This window comes from Pseudocercospora fijiensis (genome assembly GCF_000340215.1).
Source record: "Pseudocercospora fijiensis CIRAD86 unplaced genomic scaffold MYCFIscaffold_8, whole genome shotgun sequence".
NCBI classification, from domain to species: domain Eukaryota; kingdom Fungi; phylum Ascomycota; class Dothideomycetes; order Mycosphaerellales; family Mycosphaerellaceae; genus Pseudocercospora; species Pseudocercospora fijiensis.
The window spans coordinates 2636248-2649073 of NW_006921539.1; the positions used below are offsets into that span (position 1 = coordinate 2636248).

Consider the following 12826-nt stretch of genomic DNA (forward strand, 5'->3'; position numbering starts at 1 on the left):
GAATCGCGGCACTGGAAATCGACGTAGCAAAAGACTTGCGGCAGTTGGGAAGGGTCACGACGGGGGCGACTCCCGCGATGATGAAAGAAGGCCTCCGTCAAGAAACCTGTGGATAAGCATGGTATCAATTCGAAGAGGGGGAGGAAAGTCAAGAAGGGAAAGAATGAAGAGGAGGAGGAGCGAGAAGCGGCTGTTAATGGATTGAGTGTTATTAAGAAGCGAGATAAGGGGGTTGAGGCAGGTGAGGCAAAGAATTACGAAGAGGAGGACCAAGAAGCGGCAGTCAATGGACTGAGCGTCATGAAGGGGGGAGATGAGGAAGATGAGACCGCGCTGGGCCCAGACGCAGGACAGCTCCCAAAAGTCTTATTGACCATCAGGCACCAGTTCATTCTTCCACGCAGAATGCCGTTCGAGACGAGGACGGTGCGGAACCTCACTCAACCAACCTATAAAATTCCCGAATCCCAGTCCAATCAACCTCCTCTGCTCCGTCTTCCGAAGAAGCCCTCATTTCCGTAATCTATCTCATGAAACCCCCTTCCATTCCCTCCACCCAACCTGGCAAACAAGACATCAAACCCCCGAACATCTTTCCTCTCGGAACCTTCGAACTCCAATCCCCAAAAACATTCCCGTATGGCCTGCAAAAAAAAAAAAATCCCCGTCCCGAAAATCAGGGATAGGATGTTTCAGTCGATCAGAATTATCGGTTTGGTTGAAAGCGAATCCTATCGGTACAGTAGGATACATTAGTAGCACCCCGAACGACTCACTACCACCACCACCACCACTTCTCCTCCTCCTCCAGATCCTTCGAAAATTGATGTTTAGGGTAGTGCGCGTGTTATATTGGTTTTGATGAATTTGGATCGGGAGAATTCATAACAAAAAAGTGATTCATGATGAGGGGGAGAAGGGTGGAGATATTTTTGGATTCCAAGAAGGGAGTTCGAGAGTATTATTTTGGGGAATTTTCGAGGCTTGTGGAGGTGTGTTTGAGTGCGGAGGCCGAGAGGAGGCCGAGGGTTGAGGATTTGTGGCAGGAGGTTCGGAATGAGGTGGCGAGGTATCGGGATTTGGATATGGAGGTGTTGCCGCGAAAGCAGATGGGTATTGGGGTTGATGAGCCTTTGGTTGGGTATAAGGTGGAGATGTATCCGGTGTGGTCGCGATGATACTATGTTGAAGTGTGGTAAAGGGTTTGTTTACTAGATAGTGCCTGATCAACGCTACAGCAAGTGCTCGGAAAACATCAAGCGGGTATAGAACGAATATATGGCCGCTTCAGAAGCATAGAAAGCGCAACGCAATGAAGAATCTGGCCGCCAAGCCATGTGTAGGCCTTCTGTCTAGGTAGAGACTGTCGTCAATTCATGATAAAGTCGTCGAATTCGTCGCGTGAAGATACGTGAGTCGCATCTTAGCGTGTCATCCGCGAGACCGTTGTGCCCCCAAAAAACTCCAGGAAAAGTCGCAAACCAAGTCGCTTGAGATACTGAGACATTGTCACGTTCGGGTGGACCGGTGACACCAGATAATATATGTGAGATTAGGGACATCCGAGGCTGTCCCTTCATTGTAGTTGCTCTATGGCTTTACGAACAACTTCAGTGAGCCTTCGGCATCGGCATACTGCGTGATGAATGCAAGCAGATTTTCCCCAGTGAGGAGGTCACCAACTGAGCGTCGAGTGTATTTGTGAACCGAGATCTCCTGGACGCGCTGTTTATCGAAGGCCAAAGTGGAGGCTATACGACCAAGCAGAGCCTCTGTGGTGTGCAGGCCACTGACATCGACTTCAGTGAACTTCTGCTTGTCGGTCGTAACCATAATGAATTTGTCTCTCCTGGACTTCAAAGACAGTCTTCGCAACTTCGTGATTGCGCTCGTCAATGTCCAGAGAATGTTCGGACTTGTGGGAGAGCTTGGCGTAGATTCTGTGACAGGCGACTGAACGGTCTGAATGTGCAAGGGTTGTTGATTCAAGTCGTTGTGCTTCGCAAGCCAGTCAGAAGCCGATTGCGAACAGCAAGGACATCCAAGCTGCTGGCGCAAGGATTTGGGCACTTTTGGAGGTACCACCATAGCATGCGTCTGCTCGAGATGTCGCCATACGTCCTTGGGGTATTGCGATTTCTTGGGGCAGTGAGTGCATTCATGTGGCCAGTGAGATTCTGGGAGGTGGCGGCGCTCGTGGTGTTTCCGCTCGTCGCATTCGCGATTGAAGCATTGTCCACAGTTCTCGCGGCATGGAAAGCCGCCCTCGATCTTCTTCTGTCGAGAACTCTTTTTCCTCGCTGGCATCAAGGCTGACAGGCCGGTCTGTGTACGGCTGGGTCGTTTCTTCGAGGTTGTGCGCCCCAGTGCTTCGTCTGCAGTTGCCGCCGAAGGGAAATAGTCGCCATGTTGGGTGTTCGTTGCGACATCTGGTGTCGGGCCTGCGAATGGTGTGGGTGTGGGTGTGGGCACGAAGTCCCATGAGTCGGTTGGCGACGGACCTGGACTGGGATCCGATGCTGGGGCGAGATCTGGTGTAGACGGATCGCTATCCTCAGATGCTTCAGGCACAGGTGTTGGCTCGTATGCGTTTCTGTTCACCCATTCATCAAGGTCGAAGGACAGCTCGGTCGCGGTCCTGACAGGCTTTCCTGGCGCTGGGAAGTGAGGGGCGGCGTCGGCGGTCGTCCAGTCCACCTCCCGAAAGCCATCCATTTGCGTCGCATGCATCGTCGTGGCAGCGGGGCTCAGCGTTCAAGACATTTGAAGGATGTCCTGATGCCTATGCGATCAGCAGAAGAGGAGGAAACGAATGATGAGTCTTCAGGCAAGGCTGGCGATGGAGATGGGCGCCCTCTCTTGACCGGAATATGCAAGCGCTCAATCAGAACGACGCGGCGCACTGCAGCGTGCGGCTGAAGCCCGAGAATCCTACCAACAAGGACAAGATATATTTATGGAACCGCGCCGTGACAAGCATGATGAGGACTGCTATCAACATACTGTGATCGATTTGTGCAACGCAACACTACGTCCTGATTTCGAAGCATCCCAGAAACTGAGACAATTGTTGATCTCGACTCGAGTACCTGAGTACCTGCCCAATGTGGATTCACACGTGATACGTGGGACCGCCAGGTAGGGTAGCTCAAGTTGGCGGCCCACATCAAGAGCTGGCGGAACACAGGCCGAGGACTGCAGACAGTAAGAATGACAGCCGTCGTCAAGCGTTGGGTGCCATGGATGCGATTGCTGTATGTTGAGCTGTCACGATGCCTTTCAAGGTCAAGATCTGAATGAGAAGAAGTGTGGGAAGTGGGAAGCTAGGTCGCATGTTCATTATTCATCAAGTGAGTCTGGGCTGGGGAGATGTGCCAATGTGGTGGCCACCATGGGGCAGCACAAGTTGTATGAGCCACCGTCTGCCATCTTGAGACAAGCATGTCGACAAGGCCCTGTCAGGATTAGAATACTTGGCGATGGATTTGACATCGCCGACGTGCAGACGGAAATCCTCACTGAGCATATTCCGCATCAAGACGAGCGCTTCTAACATCGGTAGAACCGTAGAAGCAGGTTGGCAGGTCTGAGCGACGATCATTCACTCGCCTCGCGATAAATCTCCGCTGCTCCCGCTTTGCTCCAGTAAATCCGCCCAAGCTCTGTTCATGGTGCGTTCATGGTGAGCCCCTCGTCGCGTGTGGCATCCGGTATGCCATGTCAGCGGTGACAATGCATCGCAGCTCGTCGCTGCTACCGGCTTCGATGTCACACTCATCGATGAACACCGCAAGGTCAACAGCATTGCGTCAGACGCGGGGTCTGTGGAAAGCAGGAAGAGCTACTCGATCTGTGGCAAGAAGCAGCCCAATACAACCCGTTGTACATCGATTGGAGCAGAAAAGCAGTACGCTAACACAGCACAATGTCGAACGTCTTCGCTTCGCAGACGGGTTCCGTAGGTCAGTACTCCAGCCACGATCTGGCAGCCAGAAACGATACAAATCAACGCGTGTAGAGTCGAGCTCGAACCCACTGAGTGGCCTTTGGAAACCAACCCATCTTCAGCGTCTTCATTATGGCCCAGATAGTGTGAAGAAGCACTTGCTGGAGTGCCTGCCGAACGAAAGCTCGAAAGCATTCGTGCTGACTGGAAGCTCTCTCGCGAACAAGACGCCATTGATCCAGCAAGTGGAGCAGCAGTTGGGATCGAGGCATGCGCAGACCTTTAGCAAGATTGGCCAGCATGCGCCAGTGAAAGAGCTTGATGAGGCGACAGGTATGGATATCGACGAAAGCGATAAGAGGAAGCTAGCTGCTGACCAAGCAGAACTTGTTATGAAGGACGAAGCTATTGATACCATCATCAGCGTGGGTGGAGGCAGTCCCATTGACTCTGCGAAAGGTATATGTTATGCTGCGGACTCATTTTCGTCCTGGCTGACAGAACACCAGCAATCAGCTACCGCCTCAACGAGAAGAAGCCCGGAAAGTTCTTGTACCACATCACCATACCCACAACCTTGAGCGCAGCCGAATGTACGCTTGGTGCAGGATACACAAACGAGGATGGCATGAAGACTGGTGTCGCACACCCTGAGCTTGCTCCGCATGTGATCATCTATGACAGCAAGTTCGCTCTCGAAACTCCACCTTGGCTGTGGATGAGCACGGGTCTGCGTGCTATGGACCACGCCATGGAGCTGATGTATCATTCGACAGCGACTGAGATCCCGTGTCGACAGATGGCACTTGCTGCGGCGGGAGAGCTGTTCATCAATTTGCCCGCATATCACAAGTATCCCAAAGATGAGCAGGTCATCACCAAACTCCAGCTTGCTGCATTCGCTTCCCTTGGCTTCCTGGCACTGAACGTCAAAGGTGCTCTCGGTCTCTCGCATACACTTGGCTATGCACTTGGCTCGCCATTCGGTATTCCACACGGGGTCACATCCTGCTTGACTCTTGGCCATGTCGTCAAGCTGAAGGCAGAAAGCTCGGAAGAAGACGCGGCGCAGCTTGCAAGAATGGCGCCATTTATCGGCATTGCCAAGTCTGGCGATAATAAGAAAGATGGAATTGCTGTCGGTGATGCCATCCTGAAGCTCGTGCAGGACATCGGGTTGAAAACGACACTCACCGAGAAGGGTGTCGGCAAGGACAAGGTTGATTGGATTGTCAAGACTGCCACGGGTCTGGAAAGCGGACCTGTATACGACAAGGTAAAGCAACTTGTGGAAAACTTGTATTAGCAGGTTTGCATCAAACCACATCGTCTACACATTAATAAGATGGAGGCATGGCTGGAGTTGTATGTCATAGGGTGCTACAAGACCTAGCACGACGAGATGGCAAGCGCCGCGCTCTTGCCTTGACTTGCCGTTGCCATCTCTCATGCATCGGGAAACCGTTGCCAAGCCGCCCCGCCTGTTCTGAGTCGAAGCTCCCTCGCTCACTTCGATTGAGTCTCTCGCTGTCTCCTTTAAACGATGACACACTCAGCTATGCAGCGCACTTTGGAAGCATTGCTGCGCTCGCGTGCTCGGAGCGCATCTACACGATGATTCAGAGACCTTCACAGAGGTGGGAAGTTTCGTAAATCACTTCGAGCCTCTCAGCTGACACCGCCAGACTGCCAAGGGCGATGCAACCGGCGGTGAGACCGAGGAATGGGCGACATGGCCTATCGCAGAAATGACACTACGCTATACATCGCAAGCAGGCACTGTCATACTTCCGCGTCCAATGAGCCAAGAAGAAGCATTTGCACGATATGTTGAACTTGAGTTCATGTACAACAGCAAGAAGGTGCCGCGGAATTGCCAGTTTCGCGAGGGCAATTACGACGAACTGCTTGCCGCTATAAAGCGAGTCTTGGAACCACTCGGTCTGTGGACTAGAGCGAAACGCCCGCTCATCTTCATCGGCGACGTGCCAGAGCTCGTGCGGTGGAAGGCCGACGAAGAGCAATACCGCGCGCTCTTTCTCGTATTGCCATTTATCTCCAAGAACCTGAAGAAGCGCCGGGGTATCGTCCGCGGCCAGACTACATACAGCAGCGATGCCATACTCAAGCTTCTCGAAGGAACCTGCAAGCTCTTCCGCTTGATGGACCTGCCAAAGGGACCAAGGGCTCGAGTGTATGATTTTATGTGTGCTTCTTTTGCGGAGTCGAAGGAATTGAGGTTCTGCGACAAGTACATCGATCCGGATGAGTCTGACGGTTCTGTTCCGGACGGACTATTCAAAGGGCTATCACTCGTCTCAAACGAGTTTCGTTCGGCTGCGATTGAGAGATTTGTCGCATTTCAGCTTTTGCACATTCAATTCTTCTGCAACACCCTCGATAGGGAGCTGGAGGAGCTTGAAAAGCCCCTAAAGAATTGGCCTCTTAAGTACTTGCGAAAATTGCACCTCGAGTGTGGTTTTCACAAAGGTCACTGGGACGAGTTTCTGGTGACGTGCAAGCCGGGACAAGGCATTAAGGCCGTGCACAGGCAGATCGATGACTTCGACGTTCCTGACTTCGTGCAGCGTGATGGTCTAAATGAGTATGCCGCCATCATCGAGCAGCGGAAGAAGGATGAGCAGTGGGAGAGTACTGGCGTAATTGAATTTCTCACGCTGGATCGAAATGCTCTCAAGGTCGCGGTCTGGCCCGAAGTGGCGATTGAAGATGGGTGGGAGGGGACAAATGAGCGCCATGCCTATGAAGAGGCATATGGACGGCCGGTCATTCGACATGATTGTCCTTGGTAGGGCTCTATGCGGATGTACAGTCTAGCGAGCGCTTTCTGGATGCTGGCGTCTCAGTGTTCGAACGACTCCAATGTCTAGCGAGCAGCACTGGTGCCACTTTCGCAAACGACACTTGGAATGCAGCATGATGTGTCGGAGTCAATGATAGCACCTGCAAATGGTGTCTATTTGCATGCTAGAAGCTTCTCAGCGTTTCCCTGATACAAGTCTTTGATCTGCTCCTCGCTGAACATCTTCTTCACGCCCTCGTCCATTTGCCCAATCAAGATCTCAACGAGCTTTATGCGTGTGAAGGGGTAATCAGACCCATACATTAGTCTTGTATGCGAAACACCAACCCCCTCTACCAGACCTTTCAGCTGGCTCGGAAATGGAAAGCCAGCCATATCAAACCATATCTGCTTCTTGAACGCCTCCTTGACTACCTCCTCAGACACACTCTGCCACGTCGGCCCCGGCAGCATTTCACTATACCCTGTCCATCGCGAAAGCAAAGGCGTAAAAGCTCCTCCCAAATGTGATAGAACAATCCTAAGATTCGGACACCTTTGCACAGTCCCACTCAGAAACAAATTCGTCACAACCCTCGCCGTATCAAACGTAAACTCCAACCAAGGATTCGGTAACTTCCCTTGAAACGGCGTAGCTTTCATCGGCTGCTGTCCAGCAGCAATCTCTTCAGACGAACAGGGACAGTGAGGCGTGGTAGGATGTATGAAAACCAAAGCCTTCCTCCTATTCAACTCATCAAACACAGCATCAAATTCCTTATCGCCAAGATAATGTCCGTGATGATTCGTGAACATCACAAACCCATCACAACCTTCTTCAACACTCTTTTCAATCTCCTCTAAACATCCTTGCACATCGGGTAATGGTAATGCAGCGAAATATCCGAAACGATCGGGTCTGCGTTTCTTTAAATCGCTGGCGAAAGAATTCACTTCTCGAGCTAGATTTCTGGCGAGGGAGTCGTTTCCCGGCACGAGATGACAGCCTGGACTTGAGATTGAGAGGATGGATTTTGAAATTTTGTTGTTTTTCATCATGGTGAGGTGTTCTTCTTCGTCCCAGTCTGGGAGATAGGGCATTCCGTCCGGGAATTCGTGGCCGTTTTTTCGGCAGGCTTCTTGGTAGAATTTTGGGACGTAGTGGACGTGGATGTCGATTCTGGGGGGCATTGTGGGGTCCATGGTGTTGTGTTTTGCTGGGAAGAAGATGGCGAAAGGTACGAGGATGGGGGACATGCTCCCCCTTTCTGGTTTAGCATTTTCGTACCCTGTATGGGCGTGACTATTCATAGACCTGCCCTAGTTGTTCGTGGACCGCGGACCGAGAGCCGGCTCCGGCCTCGGTAAGCCTGCATTACTAGCAATCTATACTATAGAATATTGTAACAGAGACCTCTAGCGCTCTCGTTAGCTACTAAGTAGAATTAATAAGAAAAAGAAACAAAGTAAATAATAGATATAGAACTAGATAATATAGCTAATCCTAACTATTCTAGGTATACTAGCTATCTAGTAAACAAGGTTCTACGACCCTTATATTAACGTAGAGCTCCTACTATACGATCTTAGTATATTCTAGTATTACTACTAGCGCTATAGATACTAGTAAAGCCTTATAAGTAGGTAGAGGTCCTTCCTAAGTAGGTAAATAAGTTATTAGAGGGTATATAAAAAGGCATATAACCGGCTAAGTAAAGCTAGGGTCTTAGTGCCTTAGGTAGGGCTTAGCGCTTAGCGTTAGCCTAACTCCCTAATCTTCCTCTTTTTTCTTCTAAAGTCGTCGATTTGCCGCTTTTAGAACGAGGCTCTTATACTAGCGAGTTTATTACTTAGCTATTAATCTCGTGCTTTAAGACCTTCTTAATTATATATAAAGTTAGCTAGATAACTACTAACAAGTTACAACGCCTCTAATAATAATACTCTCTACGATACGATTAAGCGCTATATATACTAGAAGGGCTTAATATACTAGACAAAACAGAGCCGCCGTCTACGCTGTTTTAGCTATATTATTAACCCCATCATACAAGCCTTTATATTTGCTATATCTACGGAAGCCGTAGAGTTAGCGGATTAAAGGGCTCTTTAAGCGCGGCAAGTGCTATTTAATAAGCAACTAGAGAGCGATAGTAATAGGGTCTCTATATCTAGGTAGTTAGATCTCGATATAGAGTGCTTTACTAGGCAAACTTTACTATAACGTCTCTACCGACTAACTAAGGTCCTATAGCGAGAGAACGACTTCTATAACGCCTTTATTAGCTAAGGTATAGCCGAAGCTTCCTTCTACCTATCTAAAACTACTAGGTAGGACCCGGTAGAATAGCTAGTTACTAATAATTAAGGAGGCTATCTAGATAAGGCCTATTTGTTAGGACTAAAGAGGTTATACGTGATTAGTATATAACTAGGCTCGAGTAAAGCTAGGGTCTTAATACCTTAGGTAGGGCTTAGCGCTTAGCAATAGGCTAACTCTCCTACCTTCCTCCCTCTCCTCCTAGATCCTTATCGAATACTACTCGTACCTACTACTACCCTATCCACCTGCTAACATAACCCTTCTTATATAGTATTCGATCTACCCTTTAAGGGTAGCAGCTAGATAGTCCTTATTTCAAGCTTTTAGCGGTATAGCTACGAAAACTATCGATTTAACTATATTGCGCCTAAAGAACGGGACCTATACGTACTATTCTGTTAAAACAGCCGCACTAATTATTAAGCAAGGCCTTCTATACGGCCTATTATACCAAGTTAATCGCACTAAGCTAATACCTACTAATTCCGCTATATCCGTATCTTAGGGGCCTATAATATATTATTAGTGTTACCCCTTATAATAGCCGGCTTGTTACGAAGCAACAACAACCGTAGCGCCGCTAGCAGCGCTAGCAATAACAACTCTAGTAGCATAGTGCCTACTAAAGAGCCTACCGGAGGGCCTGCTAAAGAAGAACCTATAATTCCTAGTAATAACCTAGAATTGCCTATTAACGACATTCTTAATAACATTGTTAATCGACGATATAGCTAACTAGCCTTTAGGCCCTAGCCGATAGCGAGACTTTAAGAAGCTACCTAAAACAGGCTTACTGCCTTACGTTAAGAACAATAGCTAAAGGATAACCTCCTCGAGCTCCGTCGCCTTTAGGAAGCCCTAACAATCCCTACTAAACTAATAGCAGGACCTTCTTTACTACCTGTCTAAAAGAAGGATGCTAAACTTAAGGACTATACTGTATTTAACGGCTCTAGTCGCAAGCAATACAATAATTATATACGTAATTGCGAGCTTAACTAGCGAAATATACCGAGGGCTCTTCTAGACGACTATTTACTAGTTGTCTACGCTATATAGTATATTAATAGCGACCTAAAGCGCATATAGGATAACTATTTCGACTGCCTTAATAACTAGACTGCTGTTTAGTAGCAAACCTACAAAACTATTATACTAGACACCCTTAGAAACCCTATACTAAGGCAATAACATGCCTAGGACTAGTACCTTCGAGCTAAACAAAAGACTAACTAGTCGGCTCACTTATTTGAGGCCTATTTAAAGACCCTCGAGGATAACCTTCCGGCTAAGACTAATTCTATATAGATTTCCGAGATATGCCTAAAACTTAGATAGGAGCTTATTCTCGAATTAGACCGCCGTCGTATGTTCGAACAAGCTAACCTAATACGTATTTAATTTATAGTCGAAGTAGAAACAGCTAAACGAGCTGTCTAGCTCTAATAGCGACTAGAATCGAGGATCCGACTAACTAGTACTAACTATAGCAACTATAGTAGCCGCGGAGGAAACTAAGGTTCCTACTAAGACAATAATACTAATAATAGGAACAGTAACAACGACCGTAGAAGGGGCCGTAGCCGACGGCTATATAGAGGAGGCCGCGATAGGGGCCGTAGAAGGGGCTCGTATCCCTATAGTACTAATCGCTTAACTAACAATAGCAGCAATAGCGGCTATAGCAATCCCCTAACTAGATTGAAGTGCTTTAACTACGATAGTACTAGCTATCTACTAGGCTAATACGACAAACCTAGGGACTAGACCCGAATTGACCGTGCTACCGCTAAGTACCGGAAAACCCTTTTAGCCGCTAATACTACCCCTATAGGCTAACCTTCGAAAAAAGAATAAGCGCCGCACTAACTATTAGCCTTGTACGGCGTAAGACTATCGATATTGTACTAGCTATTATACGTACCTGTCTCGTATCGGATACGTATAGAACTAACTATAAGACTAAGGTTATACTAGATCTAGGAAATTTAGTTAGTGCCCTTATTAGCTATCGCCTAGCTAAGCAATTAGACCTTCGACAATTGCCTAGGACTAACCTACTAACTCTTGCTTAGTTTAATAACGCTCGGTACTTAACCTATAGAGCTTACTATATTCCTATAGTTCTAAGGGACGACCTCGGTAACGAACGCTTACTAGATTTCACTACCTACGTAGTAGATATAGACAACCTTCTATCCGATATTATTATTAGCAACCCTGTCCTTAAGTACTACGCTATCACTATAGATTTAGGCCTCTAAAAGTAGCGATTTAGAATCGCTAGGAAGGAGGATATTAAGTATATCGATATTAGCGAGTACCCTAACGATATTAGGGTCCTATTTATTAGCAACCTAACCCTAGCTAATCCGACTACCGACCTACTCGGTAGTAATAACAAAGAACCTATGCCCCCTAATAGTATAGACCCTAATTAGCTTGCTCGTATACCGGAGCCTATTCGAGAGACCTATATTAATGTATTTAAACACTACCTAGCATCGATATTGCCTATATTTAAGGAGACGGATTATAAGATTAACATTATAGAGGGCAAGGAGGTCCCTTTTAGTCCCCTCTATAACCTTAGTAAACGGGAGCTCGCTATATTACGTAAGTACCTAGAGGAAAACCTAGCTAATAGCTATATTCGGTATAGTAACAGCCCTACTAGTGCACTAATCCTATTTGTTCTAAAGAAGGATAGTAGCCTACGCCTATATATCGATTACTATAGGCTTAATGCTGTTACTATTAAAGACCGTTGTCTACTTCCGCTTATTAATAAGACCCTTGATCGCCTTTCTAGTACCTACTACTATACTATATTAGACATTAAGGACGCCTATTACCGCATCTGTATTCGCAAGGGCGATAAATAGAAGATAGCCTTTCGCACTCGTTATAGCTATTTCGAATACTTAGTTATACTATTTAGGCTAGCAAACGCCCCTATAATATTCTAGGCCTATATTAATCGGGCCCTTTCGGGCCTATTAGACTATCTCTATATAGTTTACCTAGATAACATCCTAGTTTATACCTATTTACCTAATATTGCGGAGCACTAGGCTATAGTCCGTAAGGTACTCGATCGCTTATAGGCCTATAGCTTATATTACAAGCCTTCTAAATACACCTTTGCTACTAAAGAGATAGCCTTCCTTAGCTTCCTCGTATAAACCGAGGGTGTTAAGGCTAATCCCGATCGGATTAAAACAATTACTAAATAGCCTATTCCTACGTTAATTAAGGAGCTATAGTCGTTCCTCGGCTTCGCTAATTTCTATCGTCGCTTTATTAAGAGCTATTTACGGTATATAATACCCCTAACTAAGCTTACTAAAACTAAGGCCAATCTATCTAGAGAGTTTAAATAGACTAATAGAGTACAAGCCGCTTTTAACGGTTTAAAGCAACGCTTTACTAAAGTCCCCTTATTATACTATTTCGTACTAAGCAAGCAGATCCGAATTGAGACTAACGCTTTATAGTTTGCTATATTAGCTATTATGTTACAATAGGCTAATAATACCTACTAGCACCTAATTGCCTTCTTCTTACGGAAGATAATCGATATAGAACGTCGATACGAGACCTACGAGTAAGAGCTCTTAGCAATCGTAGAAGCCTTTAAGTACTAGCGCTACTATCTCGACGGTGCTTAGTATACAATTCAGGTCTATACGGACTATAACAACCTACGTAGTATTACTAAGGTTATAAGGGTTATAGGTCGATAGGCTAGATA

The 12826-nt window shown here is 47.2% G+C and overlaps 4 protein-coding genes across 4 annotated transcripts; 2 read left to right on the plus strand and 2 right to left on the minus strand.

Moving 5' to 3' along the window:
- Positions 1-1187: 1187 nt before the first annotated feature.
- MYCFIDRAFT_212249 (uncharacterized protein) lies at positions 1188-2804 on the minus strand. Its single transcript, XM_007932048.1, has one exon. The coding sequence runs from the start codon at positions 2728-2730 to the stop codon at positions 1591-1593; it is 1140 nt and encodes a 379-aa protein (XP_007930239.1). The 5' UTR covers positions 2731-2804; the 3' UTR covers positions 1188-1590.
- Positions 2805-3885: 1081 nt separating this feature from the next.
- MYCFIDRAFT_61341 (uncharacterized protein) lies at positions 3886-5394 on the plus strand. The gene is made up of 4 exons (XM_007931588.1): positions 3886-3962; positions 4019-4279; positions 4331-4405; positions 4456-5394. The coding sequence occupies exons 1-4, from the start codon at positions 3926-3928 to the stop codon at positions 5250-5252; spliced, it is 1170 nt and encodes a 389-aa protein (XP_007929779.1). The 5' UTR covers positions 3886-3925; the 3' UTR covers positions 5253-5394.
- Positions 5395-5694: 300 nt separating this feature from the next.
- Positions 5695-6759, plus strand: MYCFIDRAFT_85538 (uncharacterized protein; the record flags this gene model as incomplete). The annotated part of the gene is made up of 1 exon (XM_007932049.1): positions 5695-6759. One exon carries the CDS (start codon positions 5695-5697, stop codon positions 6757-6759), a length of 1065 nt encoding a protein of 354 aa, XP_007930240.1.
- Positions 6760-6913: 154 nt separating this feature from the next.
- MYCFIDRAFT_212251 (uncharacterized protein) lies at positions 6914-7881 on the minus strand. Its single transcript, XM_007932050.1, has one exon. It carries the CDS (start codon positions 7848-7850, stop codon positions 6924-6926), a length of 927 nt encoding a protein of 308 aa, XP_007930241.1. The 5' UTR covers positions 7851-7881; the 3' UTR covers positions 6914-6923.
- Between the last annotated feature and the right edge of the window lie 4945 nt (positions 7882-12826).

Coding starts and splice junctions, on each gene's coding strand:
- MYCFIDRAFT_212249 (XM_007932048.1), bottom strand. CDS start 2,730: ATGCATGCGACGCAAATGGATGGCTTTCGGGAGGTGGACTGGACGACC.
- MYCFIDRAFT_61341 (XM_007931588.1), top strand. CDS start 3,926: ATGTCGAACGTCTTCGCTTCGCAGACGGGTTCCGTAG. Junction 3,963..4,018: donor TTCGCAGACGGGTTCCGTAG/GTCAGTACTCCA, acceptor CAACGCGTGTAG/AGTCGAGCTCGAACCCACTG. Junction 4,280..4,330: donor AGAGCTTGATGAGGCGACAG/GTATGGATATCG, acceptor CTGACCAAGCAG/AACTTGTTATGAAGGACGAA.
- MYCFIDRAFT_212251 (XM_007932050.1), bottom strand. CDS start 7,850: ATGCCCTATCTCCCAGACTGGGACGAAGAAGAACACCTCACCATGATG.